The 19,884-nt window shown below is 41.0% G+C and overlaps 1 protein-coding gene across 1 annotated transcript in view; it reads right to left on the reverse strand.

The window, feature by feature from the left end:
• Nucleotides 1-1,809: 1,809 nt before the first annotated feature.
• Nucleotides 1,810-19,884, reverse strand: part of RBM28 (RNA binding motif protein 28) — a 30,721-nt gene continuing 12,646 nt past the window's right edge. Inside the window, exons 11-19 of the mRNA XM_004418722.3 lie at nt 18,041-18,114; nt 17,071-17,206; nt 15,741-15,805; nt 13,794-13,952; nt 11,798-11,947; nt 11,397-11,471; nt 8,744-9,000; nt 8,014-8,113; nt 1,810-5,428 (exon numbers count right to left, since the gene is read on the reverse strand). Of these exons, the coding sequence (XP_004418779.2) occupies nt 5,294-5,428; nt 8,014-8,113; nt 8,744-9,000; nt 11,397-11,471; nt 11,798-11,947; nt 13,794-13,952; nt 15,741-15,805; nt 17,071-17,206; nt 18,041-18,114 (1,151 nt within the window). The 3' untranslated portion in view covers nt 1,810-5,293. The remainder of the gene's footprint in view (nt 5,429-8,013; nt 8,114-8,743; nt 9,001-11,396; nt 11,472-11,797; nt 11,948-13,793; nt 13,953-15,740; nt 15,806-17,070; nt 17,207-18,040; nt 18,115-19,884) is intronic.

A 19,884-nucleotide genomic window follows, 5' to 3' on the forward strand; every position in this document is an offset into this window, starting at 1 on the left:
GTCTGCTATATCCCTCATCTTCATCATCTTCAATAACCACACACAGGACAGCCATGTGCCAGGCCCTGGGGCTGGGATAGCAAGGACTAGTTCTTGCCATCGAGGGGTCAGTCTACTTAGAGAGGCGAGACCCAAAGAAACAACAAGGAAGCCACAATAGCACATGCTCTGTTGAGTGAGTGGATGCCAACTAGTAAGTGTGTCAGGGACCGAGGGAGGGATGGCAATGCCCTGGGTTGGCTGACGTCCCCAGGGAGAAATTGGGCCTTGATCCCCAACTTGAATACCGGATGGCACTTGAGTGGAGAGGAGGGACAGACAAATCGGTATGGACAAGGCTCAGCAAAAAGAACACAGGTGGTATATTCAAGGGATCGTGATCAGTAGCCTATTCTCCTTCTTCTATCACTTTGTATTTTGGGGCCCCTTCACATACATCACCTCAGAAAATGACTCTGTTGTCCTTCACAAGCCCAGCTAAGCCTGGAACAGATGACCTTCAGGAAGTTCAACAGAATTAGAAGAACTCCTACTATGTGTAAATCATTAAGTATTGCAGAGTATGTGGAAAAGTGTAAAATATAGTCCCTGCCCTCAAGGACAGAAAGGATTTTTCCTTCTGTCAAATGGCCAGTGAAGGAGATTTCGGGATGACTCTGCAGCAGGGAAGTTCTATGTCTGAAAAAAGGCAGCGGGCTCTGGGCAGCATGGACAAGTCTAAGGAAAACTGGATGTGCCACCTTTCAAGATGCTCCATTTGAGGGTGGTCCAAAAGGTATTCCAGTGACTGCAGTTTTCTTCTCAGAATTGGTTACCAGACTCCGTCAGTCTCATGTCGTTCACATTCTTCCCAGTATGTTCCTTCACAAGCACAGAAGCTTGTCTGCAGTCAAACACCAGTTCAGAATCAGAAGCCAAAAGAACCTGCAGATGTACCTATAACTCATCCATTGTCGGGCCACTGAATGACACCCCAATCAATGTGCGGTCTCAGACTCTGCAATTAATCCTGGAAAGCAAGAGGCACCAGGACAAGAACAAAAGAACCAAAATAAGGTAACGCACGTGGGTAACTTCTAAATTGGTCAAGCCTGGGCAAAGGGAAGTCTGGAAATCTTTACTTGGCCTGAGAGAAACAAAGCAACCTCATCTTGGCCCCTAAGCGCCAGTCAGAGCTGAGTGGGAGAAAGCATAGCTGAGCATCACTCAAAACAAATTGAAATACAAACTTATCTTGGGTATCCTTAGTCTGATGATGTGGCTGCTGCCATCATGGAGAGCAGTCTATGGAGAAATTCAGGAACTTTCCAAGTTGCATGGCGGAGTTGCTACTTACATGACAAAATTGGCAGATGCCTGTCAGTCACTTCACAGACAGCGAGTTGAAGGAATATTGAAGCAGAGAACTAGCTACCTGGGTCAGCCAGAGGGCATAAGACTGAAGATTCCGGGTAGTCAGCACTGATTGTGGCATATTTCACCTCCTGCCTCCTCAGATGACTGAAGGCCAAATACAAGGCGAATAGGAAATCTCTGGAGCCTTGAGGTTCTAGGTTCTGAATTTTCAGTTGGAAAATCTCTTTTCAAGGCAAAAACTACCACAGGATGTTCGGAAGTATTTTGAAGAATGAATTCACATGGCCTAACGCTGTAACAGAGGAAGCTGCAGATCTCCTTTCAAGACAGTTGAAGTAAAATCCCTGCTGCAGACTAATTCTAGAGGAAGGGACCACACATCCTGGATCACAGCAGTTTCTTCAAAACTACCAAGTAACCCAAAAGAAAGAAAGCAAAAAAACAGCCAGCACACAAACTTGAGACTCTTTATTTAAAGAAATATCTCTGAGCCCGGCTACTGTGTAACCAAGCAGGAAAATGCTACTGAAACTTGACAGTTTTGACTGATGGCCTTCAGTCTAGGATGTTAACAAAAATGGTTGTCATTGTTTTTGTTTTTTAACCCAGCAGTCTGCACCTCCATCTTCGTGTTTAATTCAGAAAACTCCATTTTATGAAACATCAGGCTCTGAAGTGAAGAAGTGAGCACAACTCTCATTGCATTAATACTCCCAAGGCGAGGGTAGGAGCTGCCCAGATAAACACAGAAAAGTGTCCCAAAAAAAGACACTATATAAGGAATCTGGTTGTTGAGAAAATGGACGATTTGTTTTTTAAAGAACCGCAGAATAACCTTCCAACCAGTTGAATGATGTTTTAAACATATGGGTTGCTAAAGCTGTCAGAAGAAATATTTGGATCTAAGAGAATCTGGCAAAGCTATCTGAAGGAACACCAATTTTTATCTATTCTAAATGTTAAGATATATTTTGGAATGTTAATTTATAGATATCTGTATATAAGGGAAAAGGTGTCTGGTGAGCAAACAGTTGGCCAAGGGAAAACAGATGAGCTGACAGGCAGGTTGTGGGTATTCTGTGTATACCCATAATAAAATATCTTACTCCCTCCGCAGCACACAGACCTTCCTAGGACAGATGTGTTGCCAAGTTACTACAAGAACGTTTCAAACTCCCCAAGTCACACTGTCTCAAGGTAACTCTGGAGATACAGCCCTTTAGTTCTTCCCCAAAGAAGGTTTAAATATTTTCAGGGTCTCTCCTTTATCTATTTTTAACCCAGTTAAGGGTATTTTTGAGCATTCACTGGTTTCCCAAGACAATGCAATGAAATAGCCATATCCCTAGGTCAGCAACGGTTCTGAAGAAAGCATCACTTATTACAGCACCAGACCGGATGAGTGAATCAAGAACTTTGGGCTATATTTCCAACTCTTTCTCTGGCCTAGTGAGTACTGTTTCTTTCTTTGCCTCATTATCTTTTCTTCATTCAAAAAATATTTACTCGGTACCTACTATGTGCCAGACTCAATTCTAGGTGCTGTGTCTACAGGACGAAACAAGAGAGATCAAGTTTCTCTCACAAGCCATACATTCTAACTAGGAGGAAAAAACAAATAACTTCAGATAGAGACGAGTGCTCTATCTGAAAGAAAATAAACAGGGTAATAGAATTCAGTGATAGGGGCAGGATAGACGGGAGGGGAAGCAAAGCCCTGCTTTAGACAGGGGAGGGCTCCAGGAGGCGGTGACAGCTCAGTGGAGATCTGAATGATAATCCAAAGATCTGAGGGAAAGGCTCTCCAGGCAAAGGGAACAAATACAAGGCCCTGAGGTAGTAAAGAGACAAACGAACTGAAGGAAGGCCTGTGTGGCCAAAAATGAAAGAAAGGAAGAGAATGGATAAAGACAGGCAGGAGAGGTGATAGGGGCTGGAGAACCTAGGGCACTGCATGGTATGGGAAAGAGTTGAAATTTCAATCAAAGTGAGATGAGAAACCATTGAGGGTTTTAAGCAGGAGCTAAGCCATCTCGACCATGGGGCAGACTTAATGAGGACCAAATGTATGAAGGATACCACACAGAGAGTGTTGATCAGGTTTTCTCTAGAAAGGGGCCTCAGGGACTAGGGTGAGACATGAGGCACATCTTCAGGTCATCTTGAGGCCAAACATTAATGAGCTGACTGATCCTTACCACCTCCTCTAGCCCAATCCCCTAGTACTGGAATCCCCTGCACAGTATCATGGACTTACTACATCTACACTTGGACAGTTCCAGAGATGGAACTCATGCCCCTCTGACAGCTACATTCAAGTTCTTCCTTATACTGAGCCAAAATCTGATTCCCTGTGACTTTTACTCATCTGCCTCCATATGGCCTTCCGGGCTTTACCAACAGCTGTTATACCCCAAGAATTCCCTCTCAGGCAGGTCAGTACCAGCTTTCTTCAGTTACTCATCTAACTTTTTATTACAGAAAATTTCAAAAGTTCACAAAAGCAGAGAGAATAGTATAACAACAAATCTCCATTTACCCATGACTAGCTTCAACAACAATAATCTCATGACCACTTTTGTTTCCATCTGACATTTTGATTTCCTTCACCAACTTGGTCATTACATTTGTCTTATAGGTGTGGTCTGGCCAGCTCAGAGTACTAGCAGCTCACTCATTTGAGACATCCCATTGCTACTAATATAGCCTAACAGTCCTACTACATTTGTGGTAGCCATAATGTTGCTTCACAACTGACTCAAACTCTCCCACCAGAACTTGTGCAACAGGGTTTTTGGATGCAAGTGAGGGAATTTATGCTTCTTCCCAATGATTTTCATTTTATCAGATTCAGCCCATTCCTTCAGGCTATCATGATCTTTTTGGATCTTGATTTTTCAATATTTATTTACCACGCCTCTCAGCTTTTGTGACACCTCTAAAATTTTGAAAAGTAATGAAAGCCTTCTCTACCCTGAGTTTAAAAATAGAAAGAATATGGATGGGAATGCATTAGAAAAAGAGTTTAGAGCTAGGAAGGATCAGAGAAAGCCTTTAATTAAACTTCTTAGTCTATAAATGAGGGAACTAAGGCCCAGAGAGTCTGTGTCTGGTTCAAAGCCACCCATTAGGTAAAAGGCAGGTCAGGCTAGAGCCGAGGCCTCATGCTCACTGCTCTCTCCACCACCTCCTACCTCTCTAAGTCCTTAGGAGGAGGTATTTGATGAGAGAAAATGCAGGTTATCACCAGCCAGCCTAGTGTCTGTGTGCTACTGCAAACTGATTTCTAGTCAACTACTAACAATTATCCACCCATTTGGTAAAGAATTATCAGGTATTGCTCTCTGCCAGGCCCCACTGCCCTCAATTACTTTCCAAGTTTCTCTCACCCTCAGAGATTAGGTTGGAAACAATTTTTCTCTGCTCTTACTTAATCCCTGAAGTATACAGGACTACATAACTGAATTAGAGTTGGGAACGTCAAAAACATTCATAAATAATAAATGATTCACATATATTAGAAATGAGAGATAGTTTGTTATTCAAAAAGCCACAAAACATCTCATTTAGAGGAGACACTTAACAAAATATACATCTTAAAAATTCAGCCCTCAAGAATGCTTTTTACAATTGTTTTTATCTGAGAAACAAAGAACTAAAATGGGTAATAATTACAGACACAACTTCAACAATAATCTGGATAATATGCAAGAAGCATCACAACATTCTTCTGAGATTTCTCTTTGTGGTTAACTAACCACGCACCACGGAGGGACCAAAGTTCAGATGTGCACAGCCCAGGGGGCCTCCCAACAAAGTGGCAATGCACTCAAGGGGTTTCTTACCCTCAGTAAATGCCATTAGGGGGTGAGGGGGGAGCCTGGGAGCTTTACCAAGAAGTACACAACCCAGCTTCTTATCCAGTCTGTTGCCATCATCAACTGTCAAACCATTTGCTCCTCTTTGCAAGAGGTGCTCCTTTAGAAGGTCCCAATAATTTCTGCTTATATTGTTCAACCAGCTGGTTGAAGCGGATTTCTGTCTTATTTCCTTTAGCTTTTTTCCTAGGTACCTACAAATGAAATGTAAGGAAATACAAGATAATCAATTTCAAGCGTTAAATATCACCTTACCCTCAGGCCACCCAAGAGAGAAAATAAGTAGGTACAGAGATCTTGTCTACCACAAGAGGTAGACTTCTGGTGACTCTTAGAGAGAAAAACCCAAAAAGAATCATCCACTGGTAAGAAATCACACCAGAAATGCCTAAAAGAACACTAACACACTGTTCAGGTGTTTCAGAGGCCTCTCCCACTCTAGCTCTCAAATGCTCACGTGAATCTCCTCACAAATGAGTCAGCCCAGAGTTTGGATGTTCTTGCTTGCCCTTTCCTGCACCAAGAATACTTATGGGATTGCAGAGATAGAGCTCTATAAAATAGTATGGTATGCGTCAGACTTCCCAGAGACACAGATTTCTTGAGTAGGATGGGAAACTAATGCTTCTTTTACCCTTTAAAGAAAGGGACTAGGAAAGGGGAAAAGAAAACTTGACCTCAACTGTTCAAGACTATAGGACCACCATTTCCTACTAAAAAGAAATAGGGCTCCTTGGAAAAATGGCTAATGCCAGGACCAGGGAAAAAACATATAAGACGAGCTGGGACATCTGGTTGTTCTAGAAAGCAAGGACACTACCAAAGACAGGATAATGTCAGAACGACTCAGGAGCCAACCTGGAGGGGCTTCTGCTGGCCTCAGATGGGATAAGAATAATAACTGCATTTGAATGAAACACATCAAGTATATAAAAACTCAGGAATTCATAATACTAAAAAAATCATACTAGTCACCATAGGAGGTTGGCGGTGTATCAACTCATTACTCTGGAAACTGATAGAAAAAAAATCAAGCATTAACCTGCCTTTCCTATACAAATGGTATTTCATTTCCTATACAAATAGTTGACAAGGGAAGATTCTTTTTTCTAGAATTCAACTAAAAAATGCAAAAGGACTGATAAAATTAGAAAATCACCATTCTGCAACCCATATTGAAATAATGGATCTAGATAGCAATCTTCACTGGGTGCTAAAACCATTACGTGAGAGATTGATGGCGGACTTCACAAATGGAAGATAAGGTAAACAATCCCTAAACCTACTGATCAATCTGAGCATCACTGAAAACGGGGCAACCAGACAGTATGTGCCTTATGATGTGATGCAACAGAAAGCACACAGAACTACCTATGAAATACTCTCGCCAAGAAAACGGCGAGAATCTAATCAAGCCTCTACATCTACCTACCAGTTTACAGGCAATATGGAGTGTTACAGAACAAGTTAAATGACACCACAAGGAAGCAAGCAGCTAAACTCAAAATGCAATACATTCTAAAGGGCAAATGACCTGGTTTCTCCAACAAATTATCAGCATGGAAAACAGTGAGGTGACGAGGAAGAGTGAATATTACAGGAGAATTAAAGACAAAAGATATAAAAACCAAATGTAATGTGTGGACTTTGTTTGGATCCTGATTTATACTAACCAACTACAAAAACACATTTTTGAGGCAATGTGCACATTTTCATAGAGACTGCGTATTAGATGATATTAATGACGTCTTATTAATTTCTCAGATATGATAATGGCATAATATATATGTATGTATGTGTAAGTGTATTTAAGGCCTGGTTAAGTGTACTTTTTTTTTTTTTTTGTGCGCAAGATCAGCCCTGAGCTAACATCCATGCCAATCCTCCTCCTTTTGCTGAGGGAGACTGGCCCTGGGCTAATATCCGTGCCCATCTTCCTCCACTTTACGTGGGACGCTGCCACAGCATGGCCTGACAAGCAGTGTGTCGGTGCGCACCCGGGATCCGAACCTGGGCTGCCAGCAGTGGAGCACGGGCACTTAACCGCTGCACCACAGGGCCGGCCCCCAAGGCCTGGTCAATTAGATGCATTCCGAGGTATTTTTCTGAGCAATATACTTCATTTTCATCTGAGGTGTATTTACACGTGAAGCAGAGTTTGCTTTAATGTACGCTGGGGGAGGGCCGGCCCCGTGGCTTAGCGGTTAAGTGCATGTGCTCCACTACTGGCGGCCTGGGTTCACATCCTGGGCGCGCACCGATGCACCGCTTGTCCAGCCATGCTGAGGCGGCGACCCACATACAGCAACTAGAAGGATGTGCAACTATGACATACAACTATCTACTGGGGTTTTGGGGAGGAAAAAGGGAAAAAAAAGGAGGAGGATTAGCAATAGATGTTAGCTCAGGGCTGGTCTTCCTCAGCAAAAAGAGGAGGACTGGCATGGATGTTAGCTCAGGGGCTGATCTTCCTCACAAAAAAAAAAAGAAAAAAAGTGGAAAAAAAAAAAAAATGTACTCTGGGCTGGGCCAGGGGGAAGCATGTACAAAGAACAGGTAAAATAATTCCTGAAGCAGAGTAACTGATATATGGGCGTTCATTTTACTATTCTCTCTACTTTAAAAACTGTGTACCTCAACATCCTCTAAAAAGCTGCAGTCCTGCATGTGGCTGCAATCCAGAAGCCCTTTCTTTCTGCTCAACTAATCAAGGCAAAAAGTGGCTGCCAGCCCCGGCAGAGCCCTGCCATACTGAAGTCTTATGCTCTATAAAACTTACCTGCTTGGAAGATAATTTCTGCTTCTCTTGTTTCCACTGGTTTATCTGGGGCTTTGGCTTTTTGGCAGGGACAGATTTCACTTTGCCTTTGTCCCGCAACCTGAAATAAGACGGTCAAGTAAGGGTCACCCTGAGTTCTTCCTCTAATTGGCACCCCTGAGGTTCTCTCAGCCTGGAAGATAAAGTTCCTTTTCTTACACTGGCTCTTTCTAAGCCCTTGATAAGTCATTCTATAAAGGGATAGTGCAACAGAATATCCTAAGGCTCAACATTTGTATACTTCTTTTTTTGTTTTGGCTTCAAACCTCAAGAGAATCTCAAAAACCTTCATTTATTTAACAAATATTTTGTAAAGATCAACTTCTGTTTACAGCACTAATTTGCTGCACCAACAGAAACTGTAAGGAAACATCAAGCAAATGGGCCTCAGCTGATAGGGACGGCCATCTGGACAGGAGGAAGCTCTTCAGAAGAGGAGAAAAATGGCATGAAAGCCTGCCCTGGAAGGCTCCTCCGAGGTCCCGTCTGCCAGTCCTGCTCTGGCTTCTATTTGGTCCAAGACTGACATCTCTGCTAGTGTGGAGATACTTGTGCATTCCCCTTCACGTAGGACTGGCCCAGTACTAAGCATCCCATTCATCCAAACAAAAGCCACAAAGAAGAAAAGGGCTAAATGAGAACAAACTCTGAGGAGCCACCCACTGTTCAATGCCGCCACCCTGCATCTCACCTAATTTTGGGGCCTCGGTGTGAGGGGAGCACCAGGACCTTTCTTCTCTTCTTTCCATCAGGCAGCTCCACCTGCTCCACTTCAGCCTTGGTCTGGAACCCTGTCCACGAGATAGAGCCTGCCTTCCCTTTCTGCTCCAGGGGAGCCTTGCTTGGTTCCTGGCTATGGTTTTGAGCTGCTTTCCATTGCTGGTCTTTTCCAAGCTCTGGTTGGTCCTGCTGGGGCTGACCAGTTGTGGACTTGGACTTCACTTTTTGCTGCATAAAACAAGAGACTGCCATCTGCTTTCTGGATGAGGTCTATTTGCTGAAAAGACTCAGTAGAAGAGGAGCTTTATGTGAGCTTGGTGAAAGAAGGGGAATTCTTCCCCCAAATAGTTATAGGAAAGGGAATACAAGCAATTCACAGGCCCTGACATCATAACAGAAGGATATTGAGTGGGGGACGCAAAACAATCATTTACCTTTCCATATGCAGAAATAGGGTGAAAATACACGTGTGCCCAAGACTCGAAAGCCAGTAGAGAAAAGAAAAAAAAAAGGCCAGTAGCATGGAACAATTACTAAAGGTGTAACAAATGTGTAATGGGAATACCAGGAGAAGAAAGAAAGGAACCAATGAAATATTTGATAATACGGGCTGAGATTTTTCCAAACTTAATGACAGACACTAAACCACAGATTCAGGAAGCTCAGCCAAATACCAAATAGAATAAACACCAAAAAATCTACACCTTGGCATATCATATCTAACTGCAAAAAATCAAAGATAAAGAGATAATCTTGAAAGAAGCCAGAGGAGAAAAAAAAAATCTTACCTACAGAGGAGCAAAGATAAGATTATATTGGATTTCTCTTTAGAAACCATGTAAGTAAGAAGAGAACAGAGTGAAATATTTAAAGTTTTGGGGGAAAAAATCACCAACCTAGAATTCTGTATCCAGTGCAATTATCCTCCAAAATAGAAGGAGAAACAAAGACTTTCTCAGACAAACAAAAATTAAAGAAATTGGTCACCAGTAGACCTGCCTTGCAAGAAATGCTAAACAAATTTCTTCAGAGAAGGAAAATGACCTAGGTCAGAAACTTGAATCTATGTAAAGAAAGGAAGAGCATTAGAGAAGGAATAAATGAAATGAAGAAGAGAAGGAAAAGATGCTGTGAGAAGGAAGGCATAAAGTATGTTACAGAGTTATGTTGCATTGAAGTGGAAGATTCATGTGAAATTAAAGTAATAATAATGTGTTATTTTGTCCTTTTCCCCTTAAAAATCTAGATAGGCACATTGATAGAACAAAGATTTATTATATGCCTGTTTTGTGTCAGTCTCTGTTTCTAAGCAGTAAGGGTACAAATGGAAAGAATAAAGTACCTACCTTTCAGGACTCACAGCCTATTGGAGATAAGAGATGCAAACACAAATAAAGCAAAGAAAAAAACTAACAAAGAGCTTAAGGAAGTTCATGAAAGTACAAGTAACGAGGTCTTATCTCTTTTGAGAGAGGTGAGAAAATGCTACTTGAAGAAGCACGTTTGATTTGAATATGGAACTACATAGAAGTATCCTTGAGTCAGGGGAAAGGGGCACTTTTACATAGACAGAGCAGTATGTACATAAGTGTAGGCAACAAATAAAGCCATCTGAACTTTTTTTTTAAGCCTGCAGCTTCAGAATCACCTCTGAAGCAACAGCTTAAGGCAGTAAATAATTCTATACCTAGGATAACAAAGCTGCCTTGAATAACCAGATCCCAGGTTTTCCAATCCAGGACCATTGTATTAACCCCTGAAACTGTTCCTCTATTGGTCATGCTCATGGTACACACCACAAAAGACAGCAAATGTTTGGTATAGATGCAAGTTAAGGTATCATTTGATGAGAGCTGTAAGTTACAGTATCAAGAATAATCTGGTCCTGTATGCCCTGAGGGAAGATGGGTAAGAGAATGAGATTTGACTGTGTGCTGATCACACAGTATGTAAGACAATTTACATGTATTATCTCATTTAATCTTTATCAATCATGTGAGGTAGATGCTGTTAATCCCATTTTACTAACTAGAAACTGAAGCTGAGAGATGTAATAACTTGCAAGGATCTCAAAAAGGGGCAGAACCAGAGTTTGAACATGAGTCTTCCTGTCCCCAAAGTCCCTGTTCTTTCCTGCATACCACACTAGATTAAAAACAGTACTAAAACTACCCGACATCACAATTCTGGAGCCATCTAAGAAGAAAAAAGAATTATGGAAGCGACAGTTGAAATCTATAGGTAATCTAAAACTTTAATCTTGGCCATTAATTTTGACATGTACCATCACCAAACACTGCATAAGAACTGCTGCTTGGTAATAACATCAGCCTGCTTCTCTCTCCCTTCTCTCCTTTCTTGGGAGCTATTACAAGACAGGCCAGCAGAGGAGAAGGTGGCCTGGACAGTTCTAGGGAAAAACAGCAAAGGGTAACAAAGAACTTAATGAGACAGAGACCTATTTTAAGGGAGCAGAACCACAAACTGAACAATACAGGAGTTTAAATATGGCCTTAAAAAATGGTTTTAAGTGTGCTGTATACATAAAAACAGTAAATTTTATGCTATCTGTATTTTACCACAACTAAAAAAACAAAAACAGAAAAACCATTTCGGTTCTGTACCAGGCTGCGCTGGATCCTCAGTTCCTTTATTTTGAGTTTCCTTCGATCTTCCAAAGAGAACTCCACTATTGGTCGCTGCGTCAGGAGACAGAAAGCCATTCATTAGATTTCTTAATCTCTGAGTGCACTGACCTGAGCTGTCCCCCACCACTGTTCTCTTTTTTGCAAGTCAGAGCCTGCTACTCACTTACTCTACTTAAAGGGGCCAGTTCTGCAAGCAGTCTATCCAATTTAGAGTTCCTTTTAATCATCTTATCACCTGAATCACTGCTCATTCCCTCCACTGACTTTCTACTCTTTCCCACCACTCAAATGTCAGAGGACACTGGACATGAAGGAGAGGAATGGTTTTCTGCAAATGGCTCTCAGGGGAATAGCTCTCCCCACAAGATGAGGCTCACCTTCTGAGGCCCAAAGATTTCTGGATTGTTGTTTATGTGGCGTAGGGCCGTCAGGGCGTGCTCGTGCTCCTGGAACTCTGCAAAGGCGTAGCCCAGGGACTGACCCTTAATTTTCCCGTGAACTCCTTTAAGGTCTCGCATCACCCTACACTATGAGTAGAAAAACAAAAAGCAGCAATAATTACAGGATGATGAGAAGCCTCAATAGATTCAATAAGAAATCAGATTATTGGAACAGAATCTGCATCTACATCACCATCACAAAGAGTTGTACTGGAATAACACTTATGAATATATGTCTTATTAGAATATACCGAGAGCACAAAACAAATTAAACAGACATTTTCTTGCTTTCTAAGAGTTTATAGACATCAACACAGACCTACAAATAAACATGTAAATAAAATAAACTTCCCAAGGAAAAATTATAGTAGCTAACTGTTGACAATATATACAACTTGAGAGGTACATGGTATTTATGATAAGTATTTATTATATAATAAGTTATCACCGAGGATGACGTGTTATCCACAGATCTCATCACTGAAGAAACCACTCAGAAAGGAACTTATTGAAAAAAGGAAGGAAGAAGGCCTTAGATGGCTTTAGATGAGAAAGACATTTCAGGCATGAGAAAGAGCCTGCCCAACATACAGCCTCAGAAATACAGGAAGAAGCTTTAGCTGTCTTTGCTCGGAGCTTAGATCCTCTTCAGCGTGATTTTTCCCTAAATCCTTAAGCTGGATGTAACGCATCCTAGGGCACCAAGGTAGAGTAGGATATTTTGGGAAAATGGATCATTCACATGCTATTACTCCTGGAAGCTGCAGATCTCATGTAACGAAGACGTCTAGATACTGGGGACACTTGGATGTTGCATTTGGTATATGCCTAGCATCTACTCTGTACCTAGAACTGTAGAGGAATCAAGAAAAGTATTAAATGAGGTTCCTGTCCTCAAGAAGCTTACTATCTTACTGAGACACTATATTTATGCATATGAAAGAATTAAGAGAAAATTCAATATAATGCAAATATTGTAAAACACACATAACTTGTTCTAAATGACAAGTTTTAAATTTGCAGACCTTAAGTATTGTGCATGCTGATATGAGAAATTACACAACTGACCCCTATGCCAGTAACACTTTGAACAGTTTTACTAAGAGTAGTGTCAGACATACGCTGATATGTTCACATTCTCTCATGTAATTACCCAAATCCTAATATCATACATTTTGAAGAGGCTTTCAGGGATTAGGAAAACCATTTATGGTGATGAAACAAAGCAAAGCAAATTAATAATATGGGCTATGTTATTTTTTCAATAAACACTGATTGAGAGATTACTATGTGCCAGGTACTATGCCAAGGATTTGAAACAATGGGATAACACTTGCCCCCAAAGAGCTCAATCCAGTCAGGAGAAATGACTGACAGACAGTTACAAGACAGTGTAACAGTCAGTGCTACGATGGAGGTATGCTGTGGGGGCAGAGGAGAGGTTTCTGTACTCACACCGTGTCTAACCAAGTCTTGGTATGAATCCAGTGTTTGTCTGATACAACTGCCAAAGATACAACTCCCTGTGCTCACTACGGGGCACTGAGGACTCTTACCATAGGGTAAGAGCCTAAATGGTAGTAAAATGCTCTTCTAAAGAGCAAAACACACAGATGATTTTCTCTGGAAGAAAATTAACATCACAGCACCTGGTATAATGCTGAGCACCTAGCAGGCACTCAATAAATGCTTGCTAAAGTAATTCACCAGGGCAGAGACTTCCTCATATTTCTGCTGCAATTTGGTCAGATGTGAAAGGCAGTTCCCAGAAGAGAAAAAAAAAAAAGAGAAAAAAGAAAACTGCAAAACTCAGTCTTGTTTGCTGACAACGTGTCCAAAAGAAAATCTGTTAATCTGCTAGCACCACAACTTGAAATATATGCTCGATCTGACCCAGGTACCAAAGTTCTGAGAGGGCAGGGCCAACTCTCACCTCCTTGATGTGCACCCCTCTCTCCCCTCGAGTGGCATTCAGCAGCAGCTTTCTCAGCTGTTTGTCATCCACAGCCTTTGGGAGATTGTGCAGGCAGAGCCTGGTCTGGGAGACAAAGATATTCTGGTCCTTCAGTTTCTGATGTTTCAGTAGCTCAAACTGAAAGAACAACAAACTGTTAATACAATCCACCCTTTAAAAATGCAGGCTCATAGCTCTCTGAAAGGAAAGAACCATGACCCCCATCTAATAACCACATCTACCGACCAAAGGAGGGAAATCACCCACACTGCAGCCTTACAATGCCCAGCATCACAGGGAAAGGTTCAAGGAGGTAGGATGGTGGATAGACAGTACATACAATCATGGGCTCTGGAGTCAAACCGAATTAGAAATCCATCCCTAACTGGAGAAGTAATGTGAAATTTTTTACATCTCAATTTTTTCACCTACAAAGTGCAACTGTAGATCAAAATACTAATCTCTCAGCACTGATGTGTGGCTGAAATGAGGTAATATACATAAAATCCCAAGCTCGAAACGTGGCCCAGAGCAAATAATAAATGACACTGTGGTTAACATCTATGCCCAGTCCTTATTTACCCACCAACTCAAACTAATTATCTAGTCCTTCCAAAAGGAAGCAGAATTTATCTAAAGAATACTCGAGAGAATGTTGTCTTGTCTCAACTCTGCCACCTGGAGGCAAAAGGACACCCAGGACCACAGAAAGGCATTCTGCTTCGAGAGCTACAGCCTCAACTACGCTGCACAAAACATGAGTCCCAGGACAACCTGTCTCTGAAGTGAAAGGATGACATTCTTCTCCTGATTAGTTTTTTTAAAATTAGGATATAGAAAAGTTTTAAATTAAAATGTTCTTTACCAAGTCTTCTCATTCCTGCTGCTCTTTGTTGGGTAAAGGTACTAACAACAAAATAAACAGATACTCTGGAAATGAATATTAAAGGGATATTTGAAGAGGCTATCATGTCGAAGTTCAACAGTCTGATTTTTCTGCCAGGAAAAACTGTGCCTGCTGTGAATTATAATGCATATAATCTAGTGAGCTTTTTACTAGAAAAATTCATTCTAAGAGAAAACTAAATGTGTCACTATTGCATTGTGATCAGAAAAGGGCATACAATGCCCCCTGAATACCATGATTTCCAGATGCTCACTACCAAAGACAGTTGAGAACACTAGTCTAGAAACTGTACACAGAAAAGACACACTGCCTCTTGCTGTCATTATATTCTCATCTCTGTCCACGATTTTCTGCACTGTCAGGTTCCACAGCTAATTCTGTTAGTGGTTATGCATCTTTACCATTCTAGGCTGGCTTATTAGCTTTTTGAAAGTAAGCTATATGGGCAAAAGTAAAAATTACTAGGAACTAACATTACCAAGCAGCAAAGGAACTTAACGGTATCAGTTATCAGAGGAAACTCCCATAACATGGAATTTTCCTAAAAGGATTTTATAATCTAGAGGTATCACCCTCCTCCCCAAAACAGATATCTTAACTATCCCTTCCAAGACCCACATCTACCTCTTTGTCTACTAACTCCAACCCACTCTGATCTTCCCTTCTTATGTTATTCGCATTTATACTGATACCTAATTATACACAGCCCTATAACCTCTAAGTGTCTACTGCATAATCTACAAGCACACTATTCAGCAAACATTTACTGCTGAGCATTAGGAAAATGAAAAATAAGACCCAGTTCATATAATGGCATATATTGCTGATATAATAGTATGTATAATGTTGGGTTATTTGCTGTTTCACCTGTGTGCTGCTTTTCTCTCTAACAAGAGTGTAAGTAGGGTCTGTGATCTATACTTGGCTCTTTGATGAGTACCTCTAGCATTCATTAATTATTATTTATTGATTTATAATAAGTCATGCAGAACCTGAAGGGTGGTGCCTAATCTACTCACTCGTTCTCTTTTAGCCATATCAGCAGTGCTCACACCCTCTGCAGCCTTCGTCCCAGCACGAATCACTGAGGAAAGAGGGAAAAAGGCCAAGACATCAGCAAGGGAATTTTCACTGAGCAACAAGAAGAATGTGATTTGAATGATGCAAGCTCTTTGTACAGGGCCCAGAGGACTACCCTGGCCAGGACATAGTGGCATTTGGGTAGGTCCAGAAATAGGCTACAGGGCTAAGTTCTCGGCTCAGAGCTGCTCTCAAGGACTAAAACTCTGAACACTTTGTGATTTTTGTTCCTTTTCTCCTTCCTTCCCCTCAAAGAAGCTTCATGTACACGCCCAAAGTCAGATGGAAAGGCCTAGAGGAAGTTCTGAAAGTAAGTACATTTTAGGCATTTGGAATGCAAAAATGCTCCACCTGCAACCTGCCCTTGGAATTTCGCTGCTCTTCATGTACTCGGGGGCCACTACTAAGCAATGAGATAAGCCAGCCCAGAAAACAGCCACATTGCCATATAAAGGCCTAGTATCAAAGGCTAATGGTCTTACATTACTAGTCCACACTGTGCAGATGGTAGGCCAATAAATACTCTATGACCTAGAGGACAAGATTCTTATGACCTAGAGGACAAGATTCTTTCTTTTTTTTAATTAAAGCTAATTTTTGATTGTCTTTCTGATTAAGGGAAAGATACTGAGTGTACATTTTAAATCCGTGAATAATCCAAAAGAGTAATTTTAGTCATAATTTTCAACTCCTTCAGAAACCCTATTAGAAATGATGACAAGGGGCCGGCCCCGTGGCGTAGCGGTTAAGTGCACGCGCTCCACTGCTGGCGGCCTGGGTTCGGATCCTGGGCGCACACCGATGAACCGCCTGTCAGGCCATGTTGTGGTGGCATCCCATATAAAGTGGAGGAAGATGAGCACGGATGATAGCCCAGGGCCAGTCTTCCTCAGCAAAAAGAGGAGGATTGGCATGGATCTTAGCTCAGGGCTGATCTTCCTCACACACAAAAAAAAGAAAAAAGAAATGATGACAAGAAGCAAAGATAATTAGAGTTTTTCCTCCCTCTTGCCCTGCCAAATCTCCAATAAAAAGATCTAAAGGTATGCAGGCAGAAAAGCAAATGGACTGGTTAATCCACAAATTGGGTGGAGGTTTGCTAACAGAAAGCGACATCTGCTAAAGTGGAATCCTAATATAACACTGTTAAAGGAGATATTTGGGTTTTTAATTTGAAACATGCCCCCAAACATACTATTGCTAGGTCACTGTCACGGCACAAGGCCAGCTACTCAGAAGCCTGGTCCATGTCTCCCTTCCACTACTCACAGCCTTCCCGGGCCAGGTAGAGGTTCCGGGTTCCAGTCGGCTTCTTCACTTTCTTTGTCTGGAGCTTTGCAGCCTCATCACGGGTCACTGCCAAGTCAACCTTGAGCTGCCGGCCATCCAGTTTAAGTCCACCACCCTATAAGAGATTGTAACTCTCTCTCTTAAAATACATAACGAGTAGAAACTAAGCACCTGACAAGGAACACCAAGAAAAGGGAAACAGCAAGCCCCAATAATGCTATAGAGTCCAACCCCCAGGATGTTTTAGCCCAGCTGGCTGCAAGTGGATCACCGAGCCTAAGAGTATTTAGTAGAGGTGTGCAAAAGGCCACATGTGTACTTAGGGCGGTCAGCAGTAAATCATTTATTTTACAGGAGTTGATTAGTCCCAAAGTAGACACAAATTGAGGAAAATGATCTGTAAACAGGCAAATTTTTAGTATTCTAAAGAAAGTTAATGAAATGGTATTGTTAACTCAAGGGAATGAAGAGACAACGGCATCAGGATAGCTTATCTCAAAACAATGTATACTTGGTTATGGAATACACAGAAAAATTCTCCATCACCCACACACTTTCTCTCTCTAACAGTTACTCTACTTCATAGATGGCCTTAATCCATTCTTGTCCCAGTATTTCATGTCATCAGCCTAGGATAGAGGCTGACATACAGACAGGGATCAATAAATATTAGACACATTATTATACTTGTTTCCTCACCTATAAAATAGAGATAATAATTGTACTTACCTTATAAACCCCTATCAGGCTGATGTAAAGATTAAAGTAAGGTAATACATGTAAAGCTCAGTGCCTAACACACAAAGTGCTCAATAAGTGTTAACTTTATTATTATCATATTATTGACAATAATGATAATAACAATAATATAGCTTTGTGTAAACATCAGATGTTGCCACTGGAAGCCACTATCACCTAAGTTTCAGGGTAAAGGAAATGTCTGCCTTACCTCAGTCTCTGGAGAAGCAGCTTCAAGGCATTTCTGAGCTGCTTCTTGAGTCATGAACTGAGCAAATGCACAACCTGCACGAGAGACAAAATTAAGTGAGATCCCAAACTCCCATGGCCCACCAGGAAGCCAAAGACAACACTACAAATGGTGGCAGCCTGACACAAAGTGGAAGGGGTATTAGCATCCTTATGCTAAGTACCATGAGACAGGCGCTGTGTCAGGCACTGAAGGTTCAAAGACATAAGACAGCACACCTGCTCACAATGAAATTTTATTATTACTTCCTTCATCTTTTCCAATGCTTCTTAGAACTTTAGTCTCACCATCTCGCTCCTTAATAAGAAATATGCACAAGAAATGATAGAGTAATCACTTACTGCGTGCCTATTAGAGGACTAAAAATGGGCAGGAACTACTTAACCCTGAAGTTAATTATAGATCTCATAGGGAGGCATCAGATAAGGGCAGATATGCCTCTTGGAGTAAAAGTCTCTGGCCTCTATCACACGAATATAGTAGTGAACCAGAAAGCCATGAGCTCAATTCTTGACTCATGCTCTAGAATTTCCACAGGCATACCTTTTACTGGCTAGACGTTAAGGCCAATCAACCCATCCTAATTTCTGCTATTGATAAAACACAGCTTTCACAAGCAAATAAAAAAAAAGTTCACTTTACAGTAAACTCCAAAAAAAAAACCAAAGTTACATAATATTTTGTTAGTATTCCTTTAAACTTTAAATATTCTCTCATATGTGAAAACAATGCCATATTTCCCAGAGCTACTGGAGCATTGATCTTTTGTCACTATTTGCAGATGACATGATTTTATATATAGAAAACCCTAAAGAACGCACCAAAAAACTATTAGAAATAATAAGTGAATACAGTAAAGTTGCAGGATACAAAATCAACAAACAAAAATCAGTTGCATTTCTATACACTAACAATTTACTACCAGAAAGAGAAATTAAGAATACAATCCCATTTACAATCGCAACAAAAAGAATAAAATACCTTGGAATAAATTTAACCAAACAGGTGAAAGACCTGTACACTGAAAACTATAAAACATTGCTGAAAGAAACAGAAGCCACAAAGAAATGGAAAGATATTCCGTGCTCATGGATTGGAAGAACTAACATAGTTAACACGTCCATATTTCCTAAAGCAAGCTACAGATTCAGTGCAATCCCTATCACTTCCCAACAATAAAATCCCCAACAACATTTTTCAAAGAAAGAGAACAAAGAATCTTAAAACGGAACAAATCTTGATATGGAACAACAAAAGACCCTGAATAGCCAGAGGAATCCTGAGAAAAAAGAACAAAGCTAGAGGTATCACACTCCCTGATTTCAAAATATACTACAAAGCTACAGTAATCAAAATAGCACAGTACTGGCACAAAAAGAGATCAATGGAACAGAACTGAGAGCCCAGAAATAAACCCACACATCTATGCACAGCTACTTTTCGACAAGGGAGCCAAGAACATACAATGGAGAAAGGAAAGTCTCTTCAATAAATGGTGTCGGGAAAACTGGACAGCCACATGCCAAAGAATGAAAGCAGACCATTATCTTACACCATACACAAAAATTAACTCAAAATGGATTCAAGACTTGAATGTAGGATTTGAAACCATAAAAGTTCTAGAAGAAAATATAGGCAGTACGCTCTCTGACATCCATCTCAGCAGCATATTGTTGAATACCATGTCTACTCAGACAAGGGAAACAAAAGAAAAAATAAACAAATGGGACTACATCAAACTAAAATGCTTCTGCACAGCAAAGGAAACCATCAACAAAATGAAAAGACGACCTAACAATTGGCAG

The sequence above is a fragment of the Ceratotherium simum genome, chromosome 1 (assembly GCF_057802395.1).
Source record: "Ceratotherium simum simum isolate JZ-2026a chromosome 1, ASM5780239v1, whole genome shotgun sequence".
Taxonomy (NCBI): domain Eukaryota; kingdom Metazoa; phylum Chordata; class Mammalia; order Perissodactyla; family Rhinocerotidae; genus Ceratotherium; species Ceratotherium simum.